Source organism: Oreochromis aureus, linkage group 11 (genome assembly GCF_013358895.1).
Source record: "Oreochromis aureus strain Israel breed Guangdong linkage group 11, ZZ_aureus, whole genome shotgun sequence".
NCBI lineage: Eukaryota > Metazoa > Chordata > Actinopteri > Cichliformes > Cichlidae > Oreochromis > Oreochromis aureus.
In genome coordinates, this window is record NC_052952.1 from 14035373 (window position 1) to 14055938 (window position 20566).

The following is a 20566-nucleotide window of genomic DNA, read 5'->3' on the forward strand; positions in this document are numbered from 1 at the left end:
TCATGGAATCCCTGATTTTTACTTACCTTACTTGACATGCCGACAACCTTTTAATTATGTTCAGCATCTTAATTTTAAAATGCTAGCATGTTAAGAGGAATGAGGTTTATGGGAGTGTTATTAGTTTTGGAGGCATTTGGTCATAAACCAAAATGATGGACGTAACAAACTAACACATATCTAGGCTACATGGTAATCCTTGCGATAGTAAAACATTTTTTGTCAAAGTTATAAACATCACACCATCTGTGGGACCACCAAAGATTACTCTGTTGGAAATCCCGACTGTCTGAATGAATTTCCATTACAATCCATCCAATTATTTCAAATGAAAAGGACCCCTTTCAAAGTATAAACATCCTTTTTGACAATAATTCCTCATATCACGCACGTTATATAAATACTATCAATCACTGGTACACACTCCCAAACAAACCCACAACAAGACAAAAAAAAATCACCTAGCTCCATGAGCTGTAATTACTCTCAAGTGGAAGATGTGCTGCTGTGCCCTGGGGCTGAAGTGTTCCCATAATAAGCCTTCATCAAGAGCCAACTGAAGAACAATGTCCCACATATCAACCAGAAGTCATTTCAGGGAGATAAGACAAAAAAAGAGAGGTGATTCTTTTAAGCAACTGTTTATTCAGGTTTTTTGCTAAGAATTGTCAAAAAAACACATATATACACAGGCTTTTGTACTATTGTGATACATTTCAAGATCATTGGAACTACAAATGTAGTGTGCCATCATCCTGTTTCAACATGAATCTAAGTGCAGGTGATGACACACTAAAACTTTCTGACAGAAGCAACCGCAATCCACAACTTGACGTGCTTAACAAGCTACAGCCTGCTTGGTGCACTTCTCCCCCTCCTGCAGTAAATTCCATTCCCATTCTCTCAGTGCACTGGGGGATGTTAACTTATAGAAACGGCACATGTAATCCTGGCTGTTCCCAAATACGTAACCAAGAGTGATGAGTGGGAGTCCTGACCACCTAGCCTTCTGACCTGTGATCTCACAGCCTTAAGTACGCCACCTAGAAATGACAAGCACAAGTTTAGTAAAGAGTGAAAATCTATGCAGAAACTCACAACATGGAAAAATAAATGGAACTTCAGCAGTTGGTCAAATTCCAGTTTGCAATGGGCAATTGTGCATTTTTTTTTTCCTGTTGTTGGCCAAACCACAGATGTACTCAATCTCTACAGTCCACTGATCAGCTCAGGAACACATTATCTGCAATTACTGTCTTCAAACAGCAAAAAAAAACAAAATAAAAAAACACAGGTGGTAGAGATTTAATCAACTTCAAAAACACACATTCAGATAAACAAAGCCCAGAAAACAAATCAGCTCGCCCCATCCTCCCTCTCTCCCTCCATCTGCTATTCCTGGGTGTGTGCCTGCTGCAGACAATGGTTGCGCTCCACTGAGGGCTCTATATTGGGATGATAGATGAGGGCATTTGCCTCACTCAAGGCCCTGTCTTCTCCGTCCCTGTGCCAATGTCTGCTCACTGCTCAAGCGCATCAGTGGTAATTCATACAAATGATAAGAAACGGCAACGACAGGTGAGCTGCTGCTGTTGCTGCTAAGTCCAAGAAAAAGGAGGCGAAGCAGAGACAGACTTGTGATTGGAGGGGCGCCATCCCTCAGTGTGAGAAGCTGATTAAAACAACACTGGTTTTCAGAACGTTTAAAGAAAAAGCTGTCGTACCTTCAGGAAAAATCTCAGGGTGAACTTTTCTATTCAAGAGGTAAAACACTATTTGCAGGTTTCTTCCCTTCTGCGACATTAAATTAAATGCTTCAATGATTTGTTTCTCACCCCTGCTCGGACAAAACACGTACATTAACTTTTATTAATCTGTGAGATTCCTCATTTACTATTTGAGAAAATAACAAATTTTTCAGAAAGACTCCACATATAATAGGAACCCTGAAATATGCAACCCACATGAAGAAAACAAACCTACCACATGCGTCAAAGTCAGTCTGAGGGACTCAGCGATTGCTCACATATAGATAACAAAGGTAAGCTGCCAGCATTACCAATTTTCTGGCCCACAGCTTGTTGTTATTCGTCTTTGGCATCAACTATGAAATTAAGTGGGTTGAAAACCTGGTAACCAAGTCGAGGTAAACAGATTTGACTTTTTCTCCCCCCTTTTAAAGTCACTTGTCTATATTGTTAGAATTTAGTTAGAATTTTTAATTAGAATTTAAATTTTTATTATTAGAATTATTGGAATTTAAAAACAAAAAGCTCAGATCAATGAAAATCTTTTGGGAGTAATACACCTAGCTGTGGTGAGAGACTACCTTTTCTAGTTTTAGTTTTCATCTCTACACGACAGCTCTTTAGTTCAGTGGCTTTTACAGTTAAAGTGTGGGTATTAAAGCTACTGAGACAATGACAAGACCCTGGTTTAAGGAAGTCACTCGCATAAACACGCTCTTTGATTCTTGGTGCCAGAGCTCTGCTATCATAACACTCCAAACTTGGCCAGCAGCACTGAGGACATGTCTTTGCCTGTGAAGAACTGAAAGAGGTCTGGAAGAGTAGAAGGTGATGAAAGAAACACAGCGAGTTCCCAAAAGTTAAAACAGATAAGTAAATAACTTTGGCAAAATGAGCAAATCTGCTGATCTCTGTAATAATGCACTGTTACTGCCAACCTCTGGTGTGCCTCCATGACATGACATGCTTTTCTTTATTGCTTCAGATTATAGCTGCTAGCAAGTTATTACTAGCCCATACAGGATACTCTTAACTTGGGGGTGCATGTGAGGGAGTATAAGACAAAGCACTTCTTTAGAGTTTCATCTATTAGGTCTCCAATAAAGTTTGGAGTTAACCAACATATAATCAACTTTATTCATATCTTCATGTGATGTAAACATTTAACTGAGAACAGGATCACACACCCTGTGTGTTAATTAATTCCATGTTCAATGAATCACTACGCATACATCCTGGATGAAGTAATTTCTTTCAAAGTGCAGCTGTGTTCCTGATGTGACGCCGTGCGGGCTGCAGAAACACTGCACGATCGATGGATCTTCCCAGTTCTCCATTGTTTAACACTGGATCACTTTTCTGTCTGAGCTACATGCCATCTCAGTGTGTGTGAGAGGGAGATTAATGAAGCAGAGGGGGAGGAGGGAGGCGTTGTCTGTTTGCAGGCTCAAGAGTGACACTCCGAGCTCGATCTACTTTACACCCCATTACGCTGGCAGGTCCAGGGAAGCAGGGTGGGGAACCCAGCAGTCCACACATTCCACATGTAGCATAATAATGGGCACAGCTACGGTGCAGACTTTGATCTGTTAACACTCACTGAAATTAAACAAAGAAACTCAGATCTAGAAACACAACTGATTCAACAGTTACCTGCAAACAATGCCAAAGTGCTGTGGTAGTGATGTGAGGCTGTTCTGGTTGCTACTCATACAGTATGTTGGTGAAAAATAAATATGTAAGGAGACACCTTAAATAGATAGATAGATAGATAGATATAAAATGCAGTAATCTAACTATCTATATGTTAAATGTAGGCCTGACTTGTTTTATTCAGATTGAACATTGTCTTTTCAGTCTGTATAGAACGGTTCTTTTTTCATGGCAGAGATTTTGGCATCATCACAGAAAAAAACAAAACAAAGGTGTAATTAATGACAATGGCAGCTTATTCCATTTGGTGAGCCGTTCCTGGGCCCTGTAAAAAGCTTTTTCACAGCGAACATTTTCACTTGTCATATCACAAGAAGTGCTGTCACTAATCACATTAACAATGGCTCAGTTCTATTCAAGTGTCCCAGTCAGCCTTGACAGGGTGACAGTGAGCCAACATGCACAATACCAGAACTTTGAAAGTGAGCTCAGTAAATGGAAGCCAGTGTAGGTAAAAGTTAGTAATCTGCTGAGAAGTTAAATGTAGGCACGACACATGAAAGAATAACTACTAACTTTAATGAAGTTTCAATTAAGCATCGTGATAAGTCATTCCAAAGATCCAGCATGTGTGGTCCCACAGTATATTCATTAGTTACCTGTACTTGTACAACTATGACTTGCTGAAAAGGTCTTTTATTAGCTCCTATACTCAGCATGAGTGAATACATTGAGTTTTAAGAGCCATTAATATTTCCTATAGTCACACAAAAGTAAGTACATGCTATGAGTCAGTAACTTGTAAAACTAACTTTAGCACTATTAACTTGCAGTGATGGTTTTCTGTATGACTTTATCAATCATTGTGGAGTAATTTTGGTCCATTCTTCTTTACAACATCACTTTAGTCCATCACAGCATTTCAGTCAGGTTAAGGTCTGGACTTTGACTTGGTGACTGCGACCCCTTCATTCTTTTCTTTTTCAGAAGTTCTGTTGTAGATTTGCTGCTGTATGACCTAATCACAGCCAAGCTTTAGCTGTCAGGACAGATGACCTCACGTGGAATACTTTGGTATAGAGTTCATGGTTGACTAATTGAGTGCTTCACTGAGTGTAGATCACATGGCTGCACAACAAGCTCAAAAAACATCACCCCTCCACCACTGTGCTTAACAGCTTAACAGTAGGTCCTTGTGCTGCTATGCTGGTGTTGAGTTTTTGCTAAATATACTCCATGTCATCTGTCCATTAGACACTGTTCCAGAAGTTTTGCAACTTTCTAAATCTAAGCCATGCTACCATATTCTTTTTATAGACAAGGGACGTACTCCTTGAAACTTTTGCAAACATGCTGTACTTGTTCAGTCGATTTCTAATTGTACTGTCATGAACTTTAATATTTAACATGCTAACTGTGGCCTGTAGAGTCTGAGATGTAAATCTTTGGGTTTGTTGCAATTTCTCTGAGCATTGTACAGCCTGACTTTGGGGTGAATTTGCTGGGAAGTCCACTCCTGTGGAAATACTGGCATTCTGTTAACACAGTTAACACAATGCACCCATCTACCTAGGACGTGCATGCTTCAGACCCATAAACTGCCAAAACCTCTGCTTTTATAGGCTTACTTATCCTCTTACTTTCTATATAAAGAGTAGACAGAACAAAAGTAGACTTAGTTTTTCACAGAGCTATATAAAGGCCTGTGAAATATCCATTTGTCAGATGACTACAGACTTTCATTCCCATAAGTAACAGCAGGAAGTCAGGCACAGGGACGGGACAAGAGAGAATCTGGTCAATTTTCAAAATAAAAGACCCAGTACAAACTACATGTCTGCTTCAAGATATTCCTGTTACGATTAAAGCCATGCGATGAACGGAACACAACTGCACTGGAAACAACATTACAGGCACTACATATTATTTGGTATTGTAATATATTACCTGAAAAGTAGCCATTACATATACTGACCAAGATCATGAACACAACACAAAATTCACTTTATTTAATTTACTTTAAATATAGTCAAAATCTACTTTTGTCTGTCATAGCAGGTAGGTCCACATATGCAATACCATATCTGGCTGGAATCGAACCAGTGACCCTCCATTTGCCAAGTGTATGTTACTATAACTAGAACTATAACAGTAAGCCTTTTACTCACTCAACAGTAGCAGAAATAATTCTTCAGATCATTGGCAGATGCCACACTACATGCTTTGATACTCTGTTGTGTTTTCAAACAGCGAGTCTCACATACTCTTCTCAGACAGTCTCCGGTAATTCTAGATAACCCTATGATCACATTACCTTCCCGTACTCTGCCGCCTGCAGCACAAGAGGCTCCTACTATCAGGAAATGTTTGAGTGTGTCAATTTATCACACTCTCTTTACTGTTATAACCGCTTCCACCATCAGACAGATACTGTGTCTCTTGTCTGGGTCGCTCTCTCTGTAACCTTCTCCATTTCAACGGGGCCCAATTTCCCTCCACTCCTCCCACTGCTGTCATGTTGTTAGCAGAGAAAACAAAAATACTGCTCATTATTGTACCACAATGTGTGTGTGTGTGTGTGTGTGTGTGTGTGTGTGTGTGTGTGTGCGCGAGGGGGGAATGAGAGATAGGTCTGACCTTTTATTAGTGTCTCACCCTTAAGGATTGTGGCGAGACGGCAATTCCATAGTGAGGAATGTTTAAGGTTTAAAGACCACTACCCTCATAAGAAGGAAGAAGAAAAAGTGGCTTCATCTAAGTTTAACATTATGTTAGCGTCGATGTAAACTGGTGGACTTCAGTTTTTATGTGTGAGGAATGAAAGCAGACGAGTCAAATTCAGATCTTAGTCAAAATAATACAGCAGAGTCTTAAGATTACCCTCCCAGCGCATTTCATTAGGGAGCCTGGGACAAACAGCAGTCATCAAAGAGAACAAAAGAGTGGGCTCCTTATGCCTTAAGGGGATATCCTTATTGTGGCATATGCTATAAGAGACTAGCACAAAATTGAAGAGCAGAGCTTGTGGAATCACTATAAAGATTGGTAGCTAGTAGCAATGACGCGAGGAGAAGTGGACAGGTAGCAGTTTAAACTAATCTTCATTTGAGGAAAGCAACTAGAGAACATATCAGTAGTAGCAAAGGAGGCTGGTAAGTGATATAACAGAGTGAGGGGTACCTACAAACCCAGCGCCTGGGTCCCAGTGCCCAAGTATCAGCCACAAAGGGATAAGTGCTGAGCGGATTGTTTTATATGTGGATGATGGGAATTTAATGTGGTTTACATGGACAGGGCCAGCGAGCGATCTGGTCTTTTGATTATTTCTTTAAACCTCACCTTATCTTGGTCTCATCATAATTATCAGGCTGTGTTAGAAATAAATTAAAAATGAATGAATAGAAAAACGGTCACTTTCTTAGGTACACCTGTTCAACTGCTAATGAAAATATTTATTCAGCCAATCAAAGCATTTTGGCATTAAGGCATATATGCTTATAGTCACAGTAACCTGCTCAAGCTCAAACCGAGCATCAGAATGAGATTCAGAATGAAGATTCTGAGGCTCAAATCTAGCCTTTGTCATTTTTAGCAGACTTGTTTAAGAGGTAGGAGTCCCTTCCTAAACTTTCTGAGCAGGAAGTGGAGGATAATGGCACTAATTACCCCCATCACTGTTTAAAGCCTCACAGAGAATAGACTTGTCAGCAAAGTTAACGCCTCCCATTTTCTAGTCACATGGCTTTCTTTGGCAACTCGGGCTAAATATACACATTTTGCACAATTACAGGTGTATAGGAGCTGAAATAAGGCTGACAAAAGCAAAGTCTTGCATTTGACCCACATAATCCCTAAAGCGAGGCTGTTAACTGAAAGCTCTGAATCATGAAATTAATTAAGGCGGGATAAAAACACTGTCAAGCACTACTGAATAATGGAGAAACAAGGCGCTATATGGAAAAAGGGGGAGCAGTAAGCAAGCGCTGTCAACTAAAACAAAGCCTGTGGTGCTGCTAATACAGCTTTTTACAAAAGGTAAAAAGCTAAAGGTACATGAAGTTCCCTCTCTCTTTGCTTAAGTAATAAAGATAAACAACCAATGAATATGTCTTTACAATACATGGTAAACGTCTCACCTCATAGGACCTCATGCAACGCATCGACGTGGGAAGTGTTGAGTTGCTGTCATCCATCACTTGCAGCAGCTCCTCACACACCTTTAGTGGCAGCACCACAGGATGTCCTATGACACTGACCTCCCAACTAGTTACAATGCTGAAAACACACAGAGAAGCAATGATTTATTGTGACTGCCTTAGCATTTTACGACCAAAATGATGCCCAGAAGAGCTACCGTAAATCTCAAGCTGAAGTGGTCGTCCTGCCGTTTTAATCGACTAGTTTTAAACTGTAAAGTGATAACCACCTGTACAAAAACATGGATTTATAACCTGTGTGAGTGTGTGTCGCTATACGTGTTTGTGAGCCTGATGAAGTGCGTGTTCAAGACAAGGACAAAAAGAAAGGGGCGGGGCTGAAGAGAAAGAGTGATTGAGAGAACCAAGATTGATGGTCTGTCAGCGTGAGGTGCTGATCCAGTTTGTTTGGGTGACATTTAGCCGTCTGTGCAGTTTCTGAAAGGGTAAAGTCTCCTCAAAGTTTTGGCAGTTGTACTTAAGATGCAAGACAGTCAAAAAAAAAAAAAAAAAAAAAAAACCCCAGAGAAAGGCAACTGAGGCTGTACTGAACCCCAACCAGCCAACATCATAACGCTTTGTAGGAGTTGATTAGACATTATGAACAAGTTGTGCATGTGTGTTTTTCATTAGACTCACTTTCCACATCTATTAGACCTCCTGTTTCTCTATTGTACTGGGACAGTGATGGTGCCTGCGACTTTCACTCAATTTATAATCAAATAACTGCCATTAGTGACAAGCCTAATCCACTTAGGCACTGGCTCACTGATTCTCTAGCCAATTATTGGCAGTTTTAACAACGCGTACTGCAACCACTGGCTGCACTCAACTGTAACCAGCTGTATCCTGAATAAGAGGGCCGTCATCCTGGGACTTCAGCTCCCCAGGCATAACATTTAATTTAAAAATGTCAGAGATGAGTGATGAAGGATGAATGGTAAATTATGTGGGGGTGATGGAAGTGTGAGTCACACCGGCATTTAGCTTTGCTAAACTTCAGAAATTCAAATGTCAGAAATGGGTAAAATTCTAAAAAGCAGCCCACCAACGTGAGGTTTATTCTCTAAGAAGACGTGGAGTTCACTGCAGGTTTAAACACAGAACAGTTGAAAAAGAAAAAGAAAAAAAAAAAAAGACAGACCCAAACTGGCTGGACTGATGTTGCCCAATAGGTGACTGCAGTCAAAAATAAAGCATGTTTAAAACTGTTCAGATACAGTTTCACTATGATAAATAGTAGTTTCACAAGCAGAGGGTTGTGACATGTTTACTTTAAGAACAAAATATCTTGTTTAGCCTATTTCTTGGCAAGTTTGCCACAACAAAAAAGATCCTTGTTAAAATAATCTTTATTTGTGATAACTTTATTATGGGTTCCTGTAATATTTGGTATCTGCTGAAGCCATGAAACATAAACAACATGTCAATAAAAAACAAGTACGTGTGTGACACACTGAAACGACTGGTGAAGACTTGTCACTTTTGTAATTAATATGGTGTACAAGCCAATTAATAAGCATAAGGATGAGAAACTGATGGATCAGCAGTGACTGTGGAGGTTTCTTCCTGTTAAAAGGGAGTTTTTCCTTCCCACTGTCACCAAAGTGCTTGCTCATGGGGGTCATATGATTGTTGGTTTTTTTCTCTGTATGTATTATTGTAGGGTCTACCTTATAATATAAAGCGCCTTGAGGCGACTGTTGTTGTGATTTGGCGCTATATCAATAAAACTGAATTGAATTGAAAATCTCCATGTCCTCAAATGGCCCCTTGAGGCATCTGCCAAAAGTGAGTAAAAACTGTGAGTAAAAACTATTTCCCCATCTGTGACAACTGTAAGCGAGGTAATCTGTCATATTAATTACCAGTTTCAATTGTGTTATATCCTAAATGCACACAGTTTAGTGACATTCAGTGAAAAGTGGCGGCAAATTTGCCTTGCTCACCACGCTAACATAGCTAAGCAGTATGATGGTCCCTGTCTGAGTCCGTAAAAACGTAAGAGACTTACAACTCCACATTTTTAGGTGTCTCAGAATGTAGAAATTCAACTCTTAGCTGAAGTACCTTCTGGTCTAGGAACCAGGATGAAGCCTCTCTAGCTCACTACTCTTTCTCTCTGATACAGACTTCAAAATGGAAGTCCATAAACCACTGAGTGATGTCACAGTGGCAGTGTTGATCTTTTATTTACAGTCTATGATTACTACCTATAATTAGGTCTTAAAGTTAAGCGCCATTTTAAGACAGTGAGTGAGAGCATATAAATTGCGCTGACAAAGCATGAGCTCTCTAACATGACTGTAATGTTATGAAAGGGTGTATTTTTAACTGAAACCGTGATCTTTTCCTAAAACAAAACAAGCAGAACGTTGTCTAGACTTAACCACACCACTCTTCTTGTGAAAGGTTAGCTGTGTTTGTGCCTCCTCTGCCCCCTCAGCCTCCAACAATTGCTTCTTTTTTTTTTTAAATAAAGTGAATCACTAATATTTCTATTGAGGACTACTTACATGGGCTGTTTGACAGAGTGTTATTTATTTGTTGGTAGTTATTGGGTAAACTAGAGGTGGACAGAGTACAGCACAATAAAAAAAGGAGTAGATTGTTTTGAAAGCATGTCCTAGTCTCTCACTTCCCCTGAAGATGCATTCATAGCTTGTGTAAGAGGAATCGACTCTCTGTACCCATACATCAGTCAGCTTAAACAGTACATTACAGTATTCCTTTAAACTCTTACTACTATGGCTTAGAAGACCAGCCTTCTTTTTCCTTTTGGGTTAGTGTTGTCTCTAATTACAGTTTCTCCATCAGAACTTGTCAAAACGGTTGAAACAACAAAACCTGTTCTGTTCTGCTTTCACTCTTCTCCGGCAGTGGGGATGAAAAAGGGGAGAAAGAGGAGGGTGGGGGGAAAAAAAAAAAACTGCTGAGCTCTGATTCTGTTGAAAATAATGAGGGTGGAAGGCTCTTCCAGTGGGGTGCTGCTGTACTGAGCATGGAGAACCACATGCAGCACATCCACCTACACCTCTCTAATGCATCACAGCAAGGCACACAGAGCCTCAATACAGTCAAAACAACATAACAACCCCTTATGTGTGCAACAAACATGCTGCTGACAACTTTGAGGCAGCTTTGATGGGAAGCTCATTCGCAGGATAATAGACAATTATATCCGAGCAGGGACCCTTAGAGCAACGTGTTCTATTAACACCTAAAGTCTGTTCACCAACAAAGTAGGCTTTCATCCCTCACAGTGAGCCGAGAGGGGTGGTGATTGAGAAGGTGCGCAGGAGGGATGAAAGGATAAGATTAGGAAGAGGAAAACAAAGATTGAAGGGGAAGGGGGGGAGGATATGTTAAGTGTCCTCTCTTACTCTCTCTGCTGGATGCCCGTGTCAGAGCAGGCTATGTAGAGGAGTTTCAGGGCTCTGGCAGCTCTGGGTGATGGACTGTGAAGAGCAGGGGAGCCGTTGGAGCTCTCAGTCCCGACACGCGTCTCCGGGACTGATGCTATGATGGAGTCGCTGTTCAAGAGCCAGAGCTGGAGGAGGAGCAGACAGGTCACTTAACACTTGAGACATATGTGGGTGAGGAGTCACACATCACAAAGCAGAGAGATGATATACATTCATTAGTTTGATTTTCAGAAATAAAATAGTCTATTCTGGTATAGCTGATTTAACATGAAAGATGAAAATATTTCTTTATTCTGTAGGATAACACGGGGTTAAGTTCTATTTTCTAAGTTCAGTATAAATCAAGGGTTACTACTGCAATATGATTCCTCATACTGATGTGTAATAATGGGAGAACAGAGGTGGAAACGTTGATTTTTGCAATCATTTTTTTCTCATTTGGAATATGCTCCTTTTCAGCCCAGTTTCACACAAGATTAATTATACTGTTACTGCCATCCCGAGTTTTACTGATGAGTTTTAGTGTGCTGCTGTTTAATATCTGCCAAGAACACAACCAGAACACTGGAATAGTTTTTGGACATTTTTACTGTGAAAACGTTTCAACTCAAACATCAGGTGAAACTGAGAAAAAAAACAAAAAACACAATTTTATGAATAAACCTGTTCACATGTCAAATACACATTTTCCACTGACATGATGCCTGATCGGGAACCAGCTGCACTCATTTCCACCAAACAAGACTTGGTGTCATAGAACTATTAGAAGCTATGACAAGAAATATACTAGCATAAGGAGTCTGTCCGCCACGACGTTCTTACAATAGATTAGGAAGAAAATGATAGCGTAACAGATATTATTCCAAAAACTAGAAGAATATCACAAAGACAGAACAGTGCATTGTTGGAGAAGAGCAAAATGCACAATAAACTGATTGTAGCACCTTACTACTCAACTAGAAAACATGTTCTGTGTTTTCTACTATAATCCTCATTCACAAAAAAATTAATAAATAACCCAAAAGTTTATATAACCAAGCATTTTTATCTAACACTTACACACTCACTCAGCTGTACACATTGGTGGAATCACATTCAATGAGGCTATGCTACTCCTTTAAGAGCTGACCATATCAATCTTTTTACATTTCTTAAATAATAGAGTACTTTATTTGTATTTAGAAGTCATTTATTTTTCTGATTATGCTGGGTGGTTCTTACCAACAGGAAGGCTTTTCCATCGGGAGTCTGGACAGAGAAGTGGTAGGTGCTCAATGAGTTTGACAGCTCCAGCAACCTAGCAGCTACCGTCCTCTCCACAAACAGAGATCTGTCCAAGAGAGACACGATGTTCATTCATTTTACATATTAAAGACATTCCCATTCGATCGTGGTTGAGCACTCGCAGTAAAACAGATTGGAGCAAACACTATCTTAGGAAAAGATGATACTGCCTGATCAAAGTTTACAAAAACAAAACAAAAATAAAAAACAAAAATAAAATATGTCTGGTAAAAGTTGGTTTTTATGAGGCGGTTAATCAAATCACGAGGCCGTAGACGAGAAACGCTTGTGTGTAGATTTTTGAATTATTCAGACTGGTGCAGTGGGAGATGTGGTTATTAAAGTGTTTAATTCAGACCTAGACTGCAATCATTTTTGAAGAAGCCTGAACACAGTGCTGATATGCCTCATTCACCCCCAAGATCCAGTAAAATCCAATCAGCGGTGTGTCAGATACTTGAGGAAAACATACAAATGGACCTGAACTGATTTATAGTCATCGTACTGATTTTATTGTGAAAGGCTAAAAATACCCAACAGCAGTCATAAGGATGAAACTATAGAGAAAGTAAAGCATGACTAGAGCTTGTGTGACTCGACCCCCCCAACAAATAACCTGAAGTGGAAAAAAAAAAAAGGATTATTTTCTATAAAATAGTGTAATTTAAAAGCAACAGATGCCTTCTTGTCATCTGTGGAATATGAGGTTCCATTTGTGCCAAGAATTCACATCCACACTGCACTGTAGATGACAAACATTTTTCATGCTTTAAACACTAGTTCAGTTTTATACAGCATGGGACAATAACGACAGTGCCTTCAGGATGGCAACTGCAATAACGGAGCCAAACAACGCACCGACACAAGATTCACAACAACGTGGCTAAAATGAAAGGAAGCTCAGAGGTAAAGTTGCACTGGCATCAACAAATGTTCTGTCACGTGTTCAGTCGACAAAGACAATGTGCACGTGAACAGGATCTTTGGCACCGACAGTCCCTTGTATGGATCTGAAAGGAAAAAAAACAAAAACCTGCCTGTTCAGTGAAGCTTCTGGCTTTCTGTCTCCCACAGCAGGCTCCACCACCACCTGTGTGACGTACAGCTTCAGCGTTTCTGGAAGACACCACAGGGGAGAGGGCTCGCACATGTTTCTTGAAATGCTGTTTATTTATAAAAACCTCCAAGAATCGTCCCCTACCTGGTGTGACAGCCTCTCCGAGCACCGACGAACAGCTCGCACAGGAGATGAGGGCCAGTCTGCGGCAAGGTTTCTGTGCACACCATAGATAGAAACATCCAGAAACGGATCACCACAATGCAGCCACCTATAACTCAGCAGTTTTAAAATTTAGTAGCTGCTATAGCTAGGTTGGAAGACAGAAAAGGATGTGACAGAGAGAGAGAGATCTACAGCAGGCAGATTGTTTTTCCTGCACTTTCTCTCTCAGCTTCAGTCATGCAGTTGTGCCTGTGTTGAGCGAGCTGTGTGGAGAATGACTAATGGAAGAAGAGGGGGATCAATCTTCATCTGCACAGTCTGATTTCGCTTGGTCTAAGAAGAGAGTGTCTGGATGGATAGATGAATGGATGGAAAATCTACTGAAATCTTTTTGTAGTAATTGCATAAACAGGAGCCATTTCTGTTGCACGTCCCTCACCTTTGGATCTTGGCTGTCTTCTGTGCCAACAGGACTCACTTCCTCAGTCAGAGTCTGCTCACAGCTGCCATCTCGGGCTAACAGCACAAAGGAATCGCCCATTAAACAATCTTCTGCTCGGGGTAACAGCTTCTTGTTAGCAAACGGGTCTGGGTGACAACACCAGTCATCCACGATGGCGTTCCAGTTACCATTAGGGAGAGGAAGAACTCGATTAAACACTCTGAAAAAGAGGAAAAATAATAAGAAAAAAAAAAAGCAATTACAGTGTTATTGTTCAGCGATATTTAAACACGGTGCTAATTGGTTCTGGTCGCAGTGAGAGGTGTTATCTCTCAATAAGCACAGAGATCCCAGAGAGCTGGCGAAAACTCGAAATACAGAAGAGTATAATTAGCTAAAAAAAAAAATAAAAAAAAAATGACAGCACAGACTTAGGGGAGTGGGGGGGGCTGATAGGTCATCCAACTACATTAATGTTTTTTCCAATGTAGTCAATATCCTTCCTCAGAACACAGTCACTTCCTGGTGGTAGCAGCATCTTCCAGTTGTAGCTCAAGGAACATGACAAAGACCTGAAAGAGCTGACCTAGCTTCCAAAGTCTCCAGATCCCACAGGGTGGCAACAGGACAAGCTTGAGCCATGGAAATGGCTCAAAAGGAGGAAATATTTGGCCTTTAGTTGTAAAAAACTGGAACTACATCAGTTACTAACCATCAAACACTTGCTTTGGACTCTGCATGTTATAATATTAATGTTGGTTTGCCATATTTGGAAAGGGTGGCATGCCAACTTAGCAGCTAAGCATGCTAAACTGTAGGGGTTTAATGCACAGATAAATAACAGCTAATTAGTAACCGACAAAAAACAAAAAAACAACAACATAAAAACACAATTTCACAAACCAAATTTAAGCCCAAACTTCTTGGGACAGCAAGTCATAATATTAGTCAGATAAATCCAGTACGATGGTCCAAAAGGCACGAACATCACAAGCACAGCAGAAAGATGCAGTTGAGTGACTCGAATTATGTGAGGTGTAGCCTCGCGGAGAGCAATGTGCTCCACCTGTCACACGCCCCTGACTCCAGTAACCAGATGGCTTCATTTTGTAGCTACAGAGTTTTCCAATTGGGGTAAATAAATGACAATGATTGTAAGCAACATTTACAGTAAATTGAGCACACAATACAGCTCATTGGATGAGTGGAATTCCAGTGTTTACCCTGCTTTGAACTCGCCCTTTTCCTTTTTCCACTGTCCACTAACTTGTAAATTGCTGTTTGGAGCTGGAGTGGCAGGACACAGAACTTTTTGTTTTTCTGTTTGTTTTTTTAAAATAAATAAAAACACCAGGCAACTGCAACCAGAAAAAGACTGAGGCCAGCAGAGACGCTAAACCCTAAACACCTAAAGCTACAAGATACCACTCTTTATTTTATTCCAGCCCTGTTTTATTACACAGAAGTCTTTTATGTAGCAAGTCCAACCATTAATACCTGAGAGCAGACATATAAAATAGAACATTTTGTTACAAAGCACAATGAGGCATAATGCTGTGGAAATTATAACTTTTCATTTTGCACTGATGTTTCAACTTCTGCCTACACCTTGTTGGAAAAAAAGAGAAAAAAGTATATATATGTTTTTGCCAACTTTTAGTGAGTTACAGCTGAGAAACATAGCCTGAGGGTAAGGGTCTCCATAATGCAGCTATTGCAATTTTCAGCATGTCACATTGCTGACCAGAGAAAGCTACAAGGCAATAAGAACAATACCACTGTCCAGTCGAACCACCTCAAGGTAAGAAACACAATTGTTTTTTTAATGGCTAGCACAGACCTTTACGTCACACAGACTCTATAACTCTAACCCAGTCAAGCTGTCAGCTGTGCTCTCCGCAGAGGCTCCCATCCATCAATTTTTCCCCTCTCTCTCTCCCCGACTATCACTCCTACAGCTGGGTCACGCCATCAATAAAGAATCGCTCCTCTTCCTACACAAGAGGGAGTAAATAAAAACCCATTTCCACCAGTGCCCTTCCTCGTCCCGTCTTCTCCTCACCTGTCCTCGAGCAGCCTTGTCATGCAGCCCTGGCAGTAGAAACAATAAGCCTTTTTTGCCCGGAGCGTCTTCATCATGCTGGCAGAAGAATCTGTGGGACGGGGGTGGGGAACAAAAGGCAAAAAACCCCAAATGAGGCAGATTTGGTGAGAGGGTGGTAACCTTCTACGACTTGGCACAAAAATCGATGAAATACTGGGTGGTGAAGGTGGCTGGATAGAGAGCGGGCGATCAATCTGAGTTTGATTGGACTGTCACTGATGGGGCTTGGCTGTAAATTTCTGTTACAACAGCAAAAACAAACAGAACACCAAAAGATGGGAGTTTGGGGATATTATGCAACGGCTCTGGGGTTTGCTTTAGATGAGTCCGTTCAAACCACTTAAAGGGAGCTTTCCCAGGCTGATGATTAGCTGCCTGTGCGCTGCTAAGGATCCTGAGAGGAAAATTTACACCTTCATTCTCTCAGATGACCAAGTGACTCAGCCCAATTAAATCAGAATAGACAGCAAGGCTCTAAATAGCTACCAAAAGACTTTGTTCTTGTCTTGGCAAGTAGGAGCGCAGCTACTCAGAGGGAGGTCGCCCTGGGCATTACCTTCATCCGTGCTTCGTTCCACGCTGATGCGCAGTCTGAAATGAAGCTCTTCTCCGCACGATTCTCCCGCAGGTGTCGGAATGCAGGATCCCTGCTCGAAGGCGACTCCTGCTGGCAGAGTCAGGTACAGCACCCCTCTGGGAGTGCGGATGTGGAGGGATGAATCTCCACTTGTTACGGCCACATCTGCAGGCGTCTGGGCCACATCTTTCCTGAAGAGCAGATGGTTTGTAAGTGTTAATAAACACAAGCTGTTTGGACTCCTGTAGAGGTTTTAAGATAAAGACCCTACAATAACAGACAGACAACACAATCAAACAACCTCCTTTGAGAAAGCACGTGGCGACAGTGGGAAGGAAAAACTCCCTTTTACCAGCAAGAAACCTCTGAGCGAACCGGACTCAGGGAAAGGCGGCCATCTGCCCTGACCAATCACATCTATAGCCCATATTACCATAATTAGTTAGCAACTTTGAAAAATTCATTTTCCAAGTAAAAAATATAAATATTTGGGATTTGGGGCTGTTGATGATATAACAGGCTGTCTTCACTTATTCTGACATTTTTAAAAGTCAAAGTAATCAAAACACTACTTTCATTAAGTCAGAGGTTACTATAATACATTTTCCTTGTATTTATGGTCACTGCATGATAACAAAAAGAAAAAAAAGAATTCTGGTGATCTTTCTTCAGGAGGGAGGCCAAATAATCTTTTGGAGCACCATTTTTTTTTTCTGAATGAAAGAAAAGCTCCAAAGGCTGACTCCTTTTGTACTCTCTGTTCTTGTCACATAACGCGTACATAAAACAACCCATAAACTTGACACAGTCCAGCATAAATTAATTTTTTCCCTTGTTCAAAACATATGGACTCAGAATTAGCCTCGTGCTTCACAGTGAGAAATGAGCGAGTCTTTGTTGCACAACAGAAATCAGGTGCGTGAAATGATGAGAACTATATATTAAGTGGCACAGTTAGGAGCTATTACTATGAACACTACTGCAGTAATAAACACTAATAAAAACAGTTTAAAGTCAAAAGCCTGAACATTTCCTGAGTCACATGGATACACATCAACCATTTTATGGAGTTTTTTTCTTTAGAGGCAAACACTGGAGAGAGGGTAGCTCTGCTGTTACTGATCACAGGTCTGTACAGTGCTACGTAATGTAGTTATATGTAAAACCACACAACAGAACAGCCTGTCAACCATTATTTGAATACTATGAAAGACAGCAAAGGACCAGGGCTCATGTTGCTGCATTTCAAATTTCACTAGCCCCATCTAGTGGCTTTGTAGTATATACTCAGGTATATACCACCTCAAGTTAAGAAACGCCACTTCTGAATACTCACCTCTTTTTACTGGCCATAGTATGACAGTTGGTTTTAATTTTTAATTATTTTATTGTAATTTTTTAGTTTGCTTTTTCTGTGTTTTAAACATATAACTTTATTGTTTGGTTTATGAATAATAATAATAATTATTAATATTATTATTATTATTATTCATTTTTTATTTCTATAAAAAATAAATACATTGTACACAATTATTAGTGTGTATAACACTAGTGGTGGAATTTGACGCTATAACTCATTAAATATAATACATTAAAACTTCAGTGTATTTGTGCTTCAAAGTACTTCTGTTTTACACTGCCATCTATTTGTATTCCACAGTAACTTTAAATGTTATACTTGTTACCCTGCATCACTAATCTGAAAGCTTTAGTATATACATATGGCAGCACAGTGGTACACTGTTGCCTCACAGGTTCGAACCTCCTGATTGGCTGGGGCATTTGTGTACAGATTGCATGTTATCTCACTGCCTATGCTGGCTCTATCAAGGTACTCTGACTTATTCCATCAGTCCAAAAACATGCTACTTAAGTTAACTGCCTGCTACACCCTGGACACTCCTGTCCAGATGAACCCTGCCTCTCGAGCTAGGACTGCTCAGACGGACTCTAGTGTCTGCACAACTCTAGGCCGGACAAACAGCTAAGAGAATGGAAGAAATGATATTGGATTATTCTAGATAACACTACCCATTATATAGGCAATTAAACTCATTCAACCCATCTAACTACAACACAAAACATTAATGGGTGAAGGATTATGATTCAATAATATGCATACAACTCTGAAAAAAGGCTATTATCCATTGTGAATGCTTCCACTTTAGTAATTTAACTATATTTTGATACTAAAATGTTTGCAGTTTTACTTAAATAGGATTACGAATTAGAAAATTAGAAGGTACTCTATTGCAATGTAACTGTAATGTAACACACGAGGCGGATTTGGTACAGCACTTTTTCAGTTTCACTGGTCATTCAAAGTGTTAGACTTCAAGCCACACTTCTAACCACGCATTCATAGGGTTTTAGTCAAGACAACAACAATAAAGTTAATTCATTTTCAAAACACTATCTTACACGGGTGAGTTACTTTAAGCACTTTAAAACAGCGTTTCACAGTACAATTTGCTACTTTCTACGATCATTTCTTTCAAAGTTCTTGTTCTCTGTATTAATTTCAAAATCAAATACTAGTAAACGTTAGCGTATGTCGCTGAAACACCAAATTTCATTTAGCCTGCCTGCTCTCGGTGCTATGGTGAAGTTGTAGCATCACCTAAGTTAGCTAATGCTAGCTAGGCTTGCTTGTACTTGCCAAAGAAACAGGCATTTCTGACTACTTGGTACTTACGATATCCGCTACATACTTACCCCACAATAAGCAGTCCACTCTGAAGCCTTTTTCTCAGCTCCAAGAAGACTCCAACTCCATGTGTCTTGGCTGGCACCTCGTTTGCCATTCGCTTTGTTTAGGAGGAATCCAGAAGAGATGACACGCTTATCAAAATACGAGCGTGGCTGGGTGACGCTGATCAGAAACACAAAATCCAAAGCAGAGTAAACACAAAACCCTGTCTGCCTGATGTACCAAAATGTACACGGTTTTATGTTTGTCCGCGGCGTGACACGGCACCACGAGTACGTAAGACCAAGAGCAATAGTGACAAGGCAGGAACAACATCCGGTAACGATTTCAAAATAAAGGTTAAACGTTTTAAAAACACCACCCCCATAATGAACACTTTTTTTCGTGTAGTCTTTGGGTTTTAAGGCAAATTATCAGCTGTATGATTAGGAGATGATGTTTAAAGATTCTGTCTAATTCTTCTTATTTTTCGGCAGCCACAGTAGATCATCTGCCTCCATCTCACCCTAGCCCTCTCACTACATTTATGAACCTCCTCTGAGGTCTCCCCGCTTTCTTCCTGCCTAGACGTTCCATCTTCAGCAGCCTTTGTGCAGTATACTTACTATTCCTGCTGCATACTAGATGCATAAAGGAGCGTTTCCACACCAAACTTTGTATTTCATTTTATTGAAATGAAACTTTTATTATTTCTATTTTGATTTTATTTGTTTTACATTTCTTATCTTTCTATTCACATAACACTGCCACTGCCCTATTTATTTTTATCAATATGAATGAATGAGCAAAATCTAAATTCTGAGACGTGGTAGAGTGTGAATTATGAATATTTTCCCTCCATTTTTAAACTTGCACTAGTGGAATTTTTTGTGTACAGTTATTAGAGGGAGAAAAGGTGCTGTAAGGAGCTATTTAAAAGTCAACGCAAATTATGTATACTCTACACACACAAATGACATATACTCGGTTCAAATGATACAATACAAAGCTTTTAATTTGAAGACAAAGCTTACATACTTCCTGGATTTTTCGTCGTGATGGCTGGTGACTCCACAGAGCAAGAGGCGGAAGACGTCCATGCGGAAGACCAGTTGGACGCCCTGGGTTGGACGTACAGCTAATCTGCAGTGCAGTCTGGGAACAGTCGTTTAGCTTTGTATCTGTGGCTCTGGGAGCTCACCGATGCGCTCGCCGCTGTTATATTC

At 40.3% G+C, this 20566-nt stretch overlaps 1 protein-coding gene across 1 annotated transcript; it reads right to left on the reverse strand.

The window, feature by feature from the left end:
• Positions 1–625: 625 nt before the first annotated feature.
• On the reverse strand, positions 626–19648 carry ube3d (ubiquitin protein ligase E3D). Its single transcript, XM_031740256.2, has 10 exons — positions 19367–19648; positions 16631–16842; positions 16033–16123; positions 13968–14190; positions 13508–13580; positions 13344–13422; positions 12244–12352; positions 10981–11147; positions 7538–7676; positions 626–1043 (listed from the first exon to the last, which is right to left on the reverse strand). The coding sequence occupies exons 1-10, from the start codon at positions 19453–19455 to the stop codon at positions 1023–1025; spliced, it is 1203 nt and encodes a 400-aa protein (XP_031596116.2). The 5' UTR covers positions 19456–19648; the 3' UTR covers positions 626–1022.
• Positions 19649–20566: the final 918 nt, after the last annotated feature.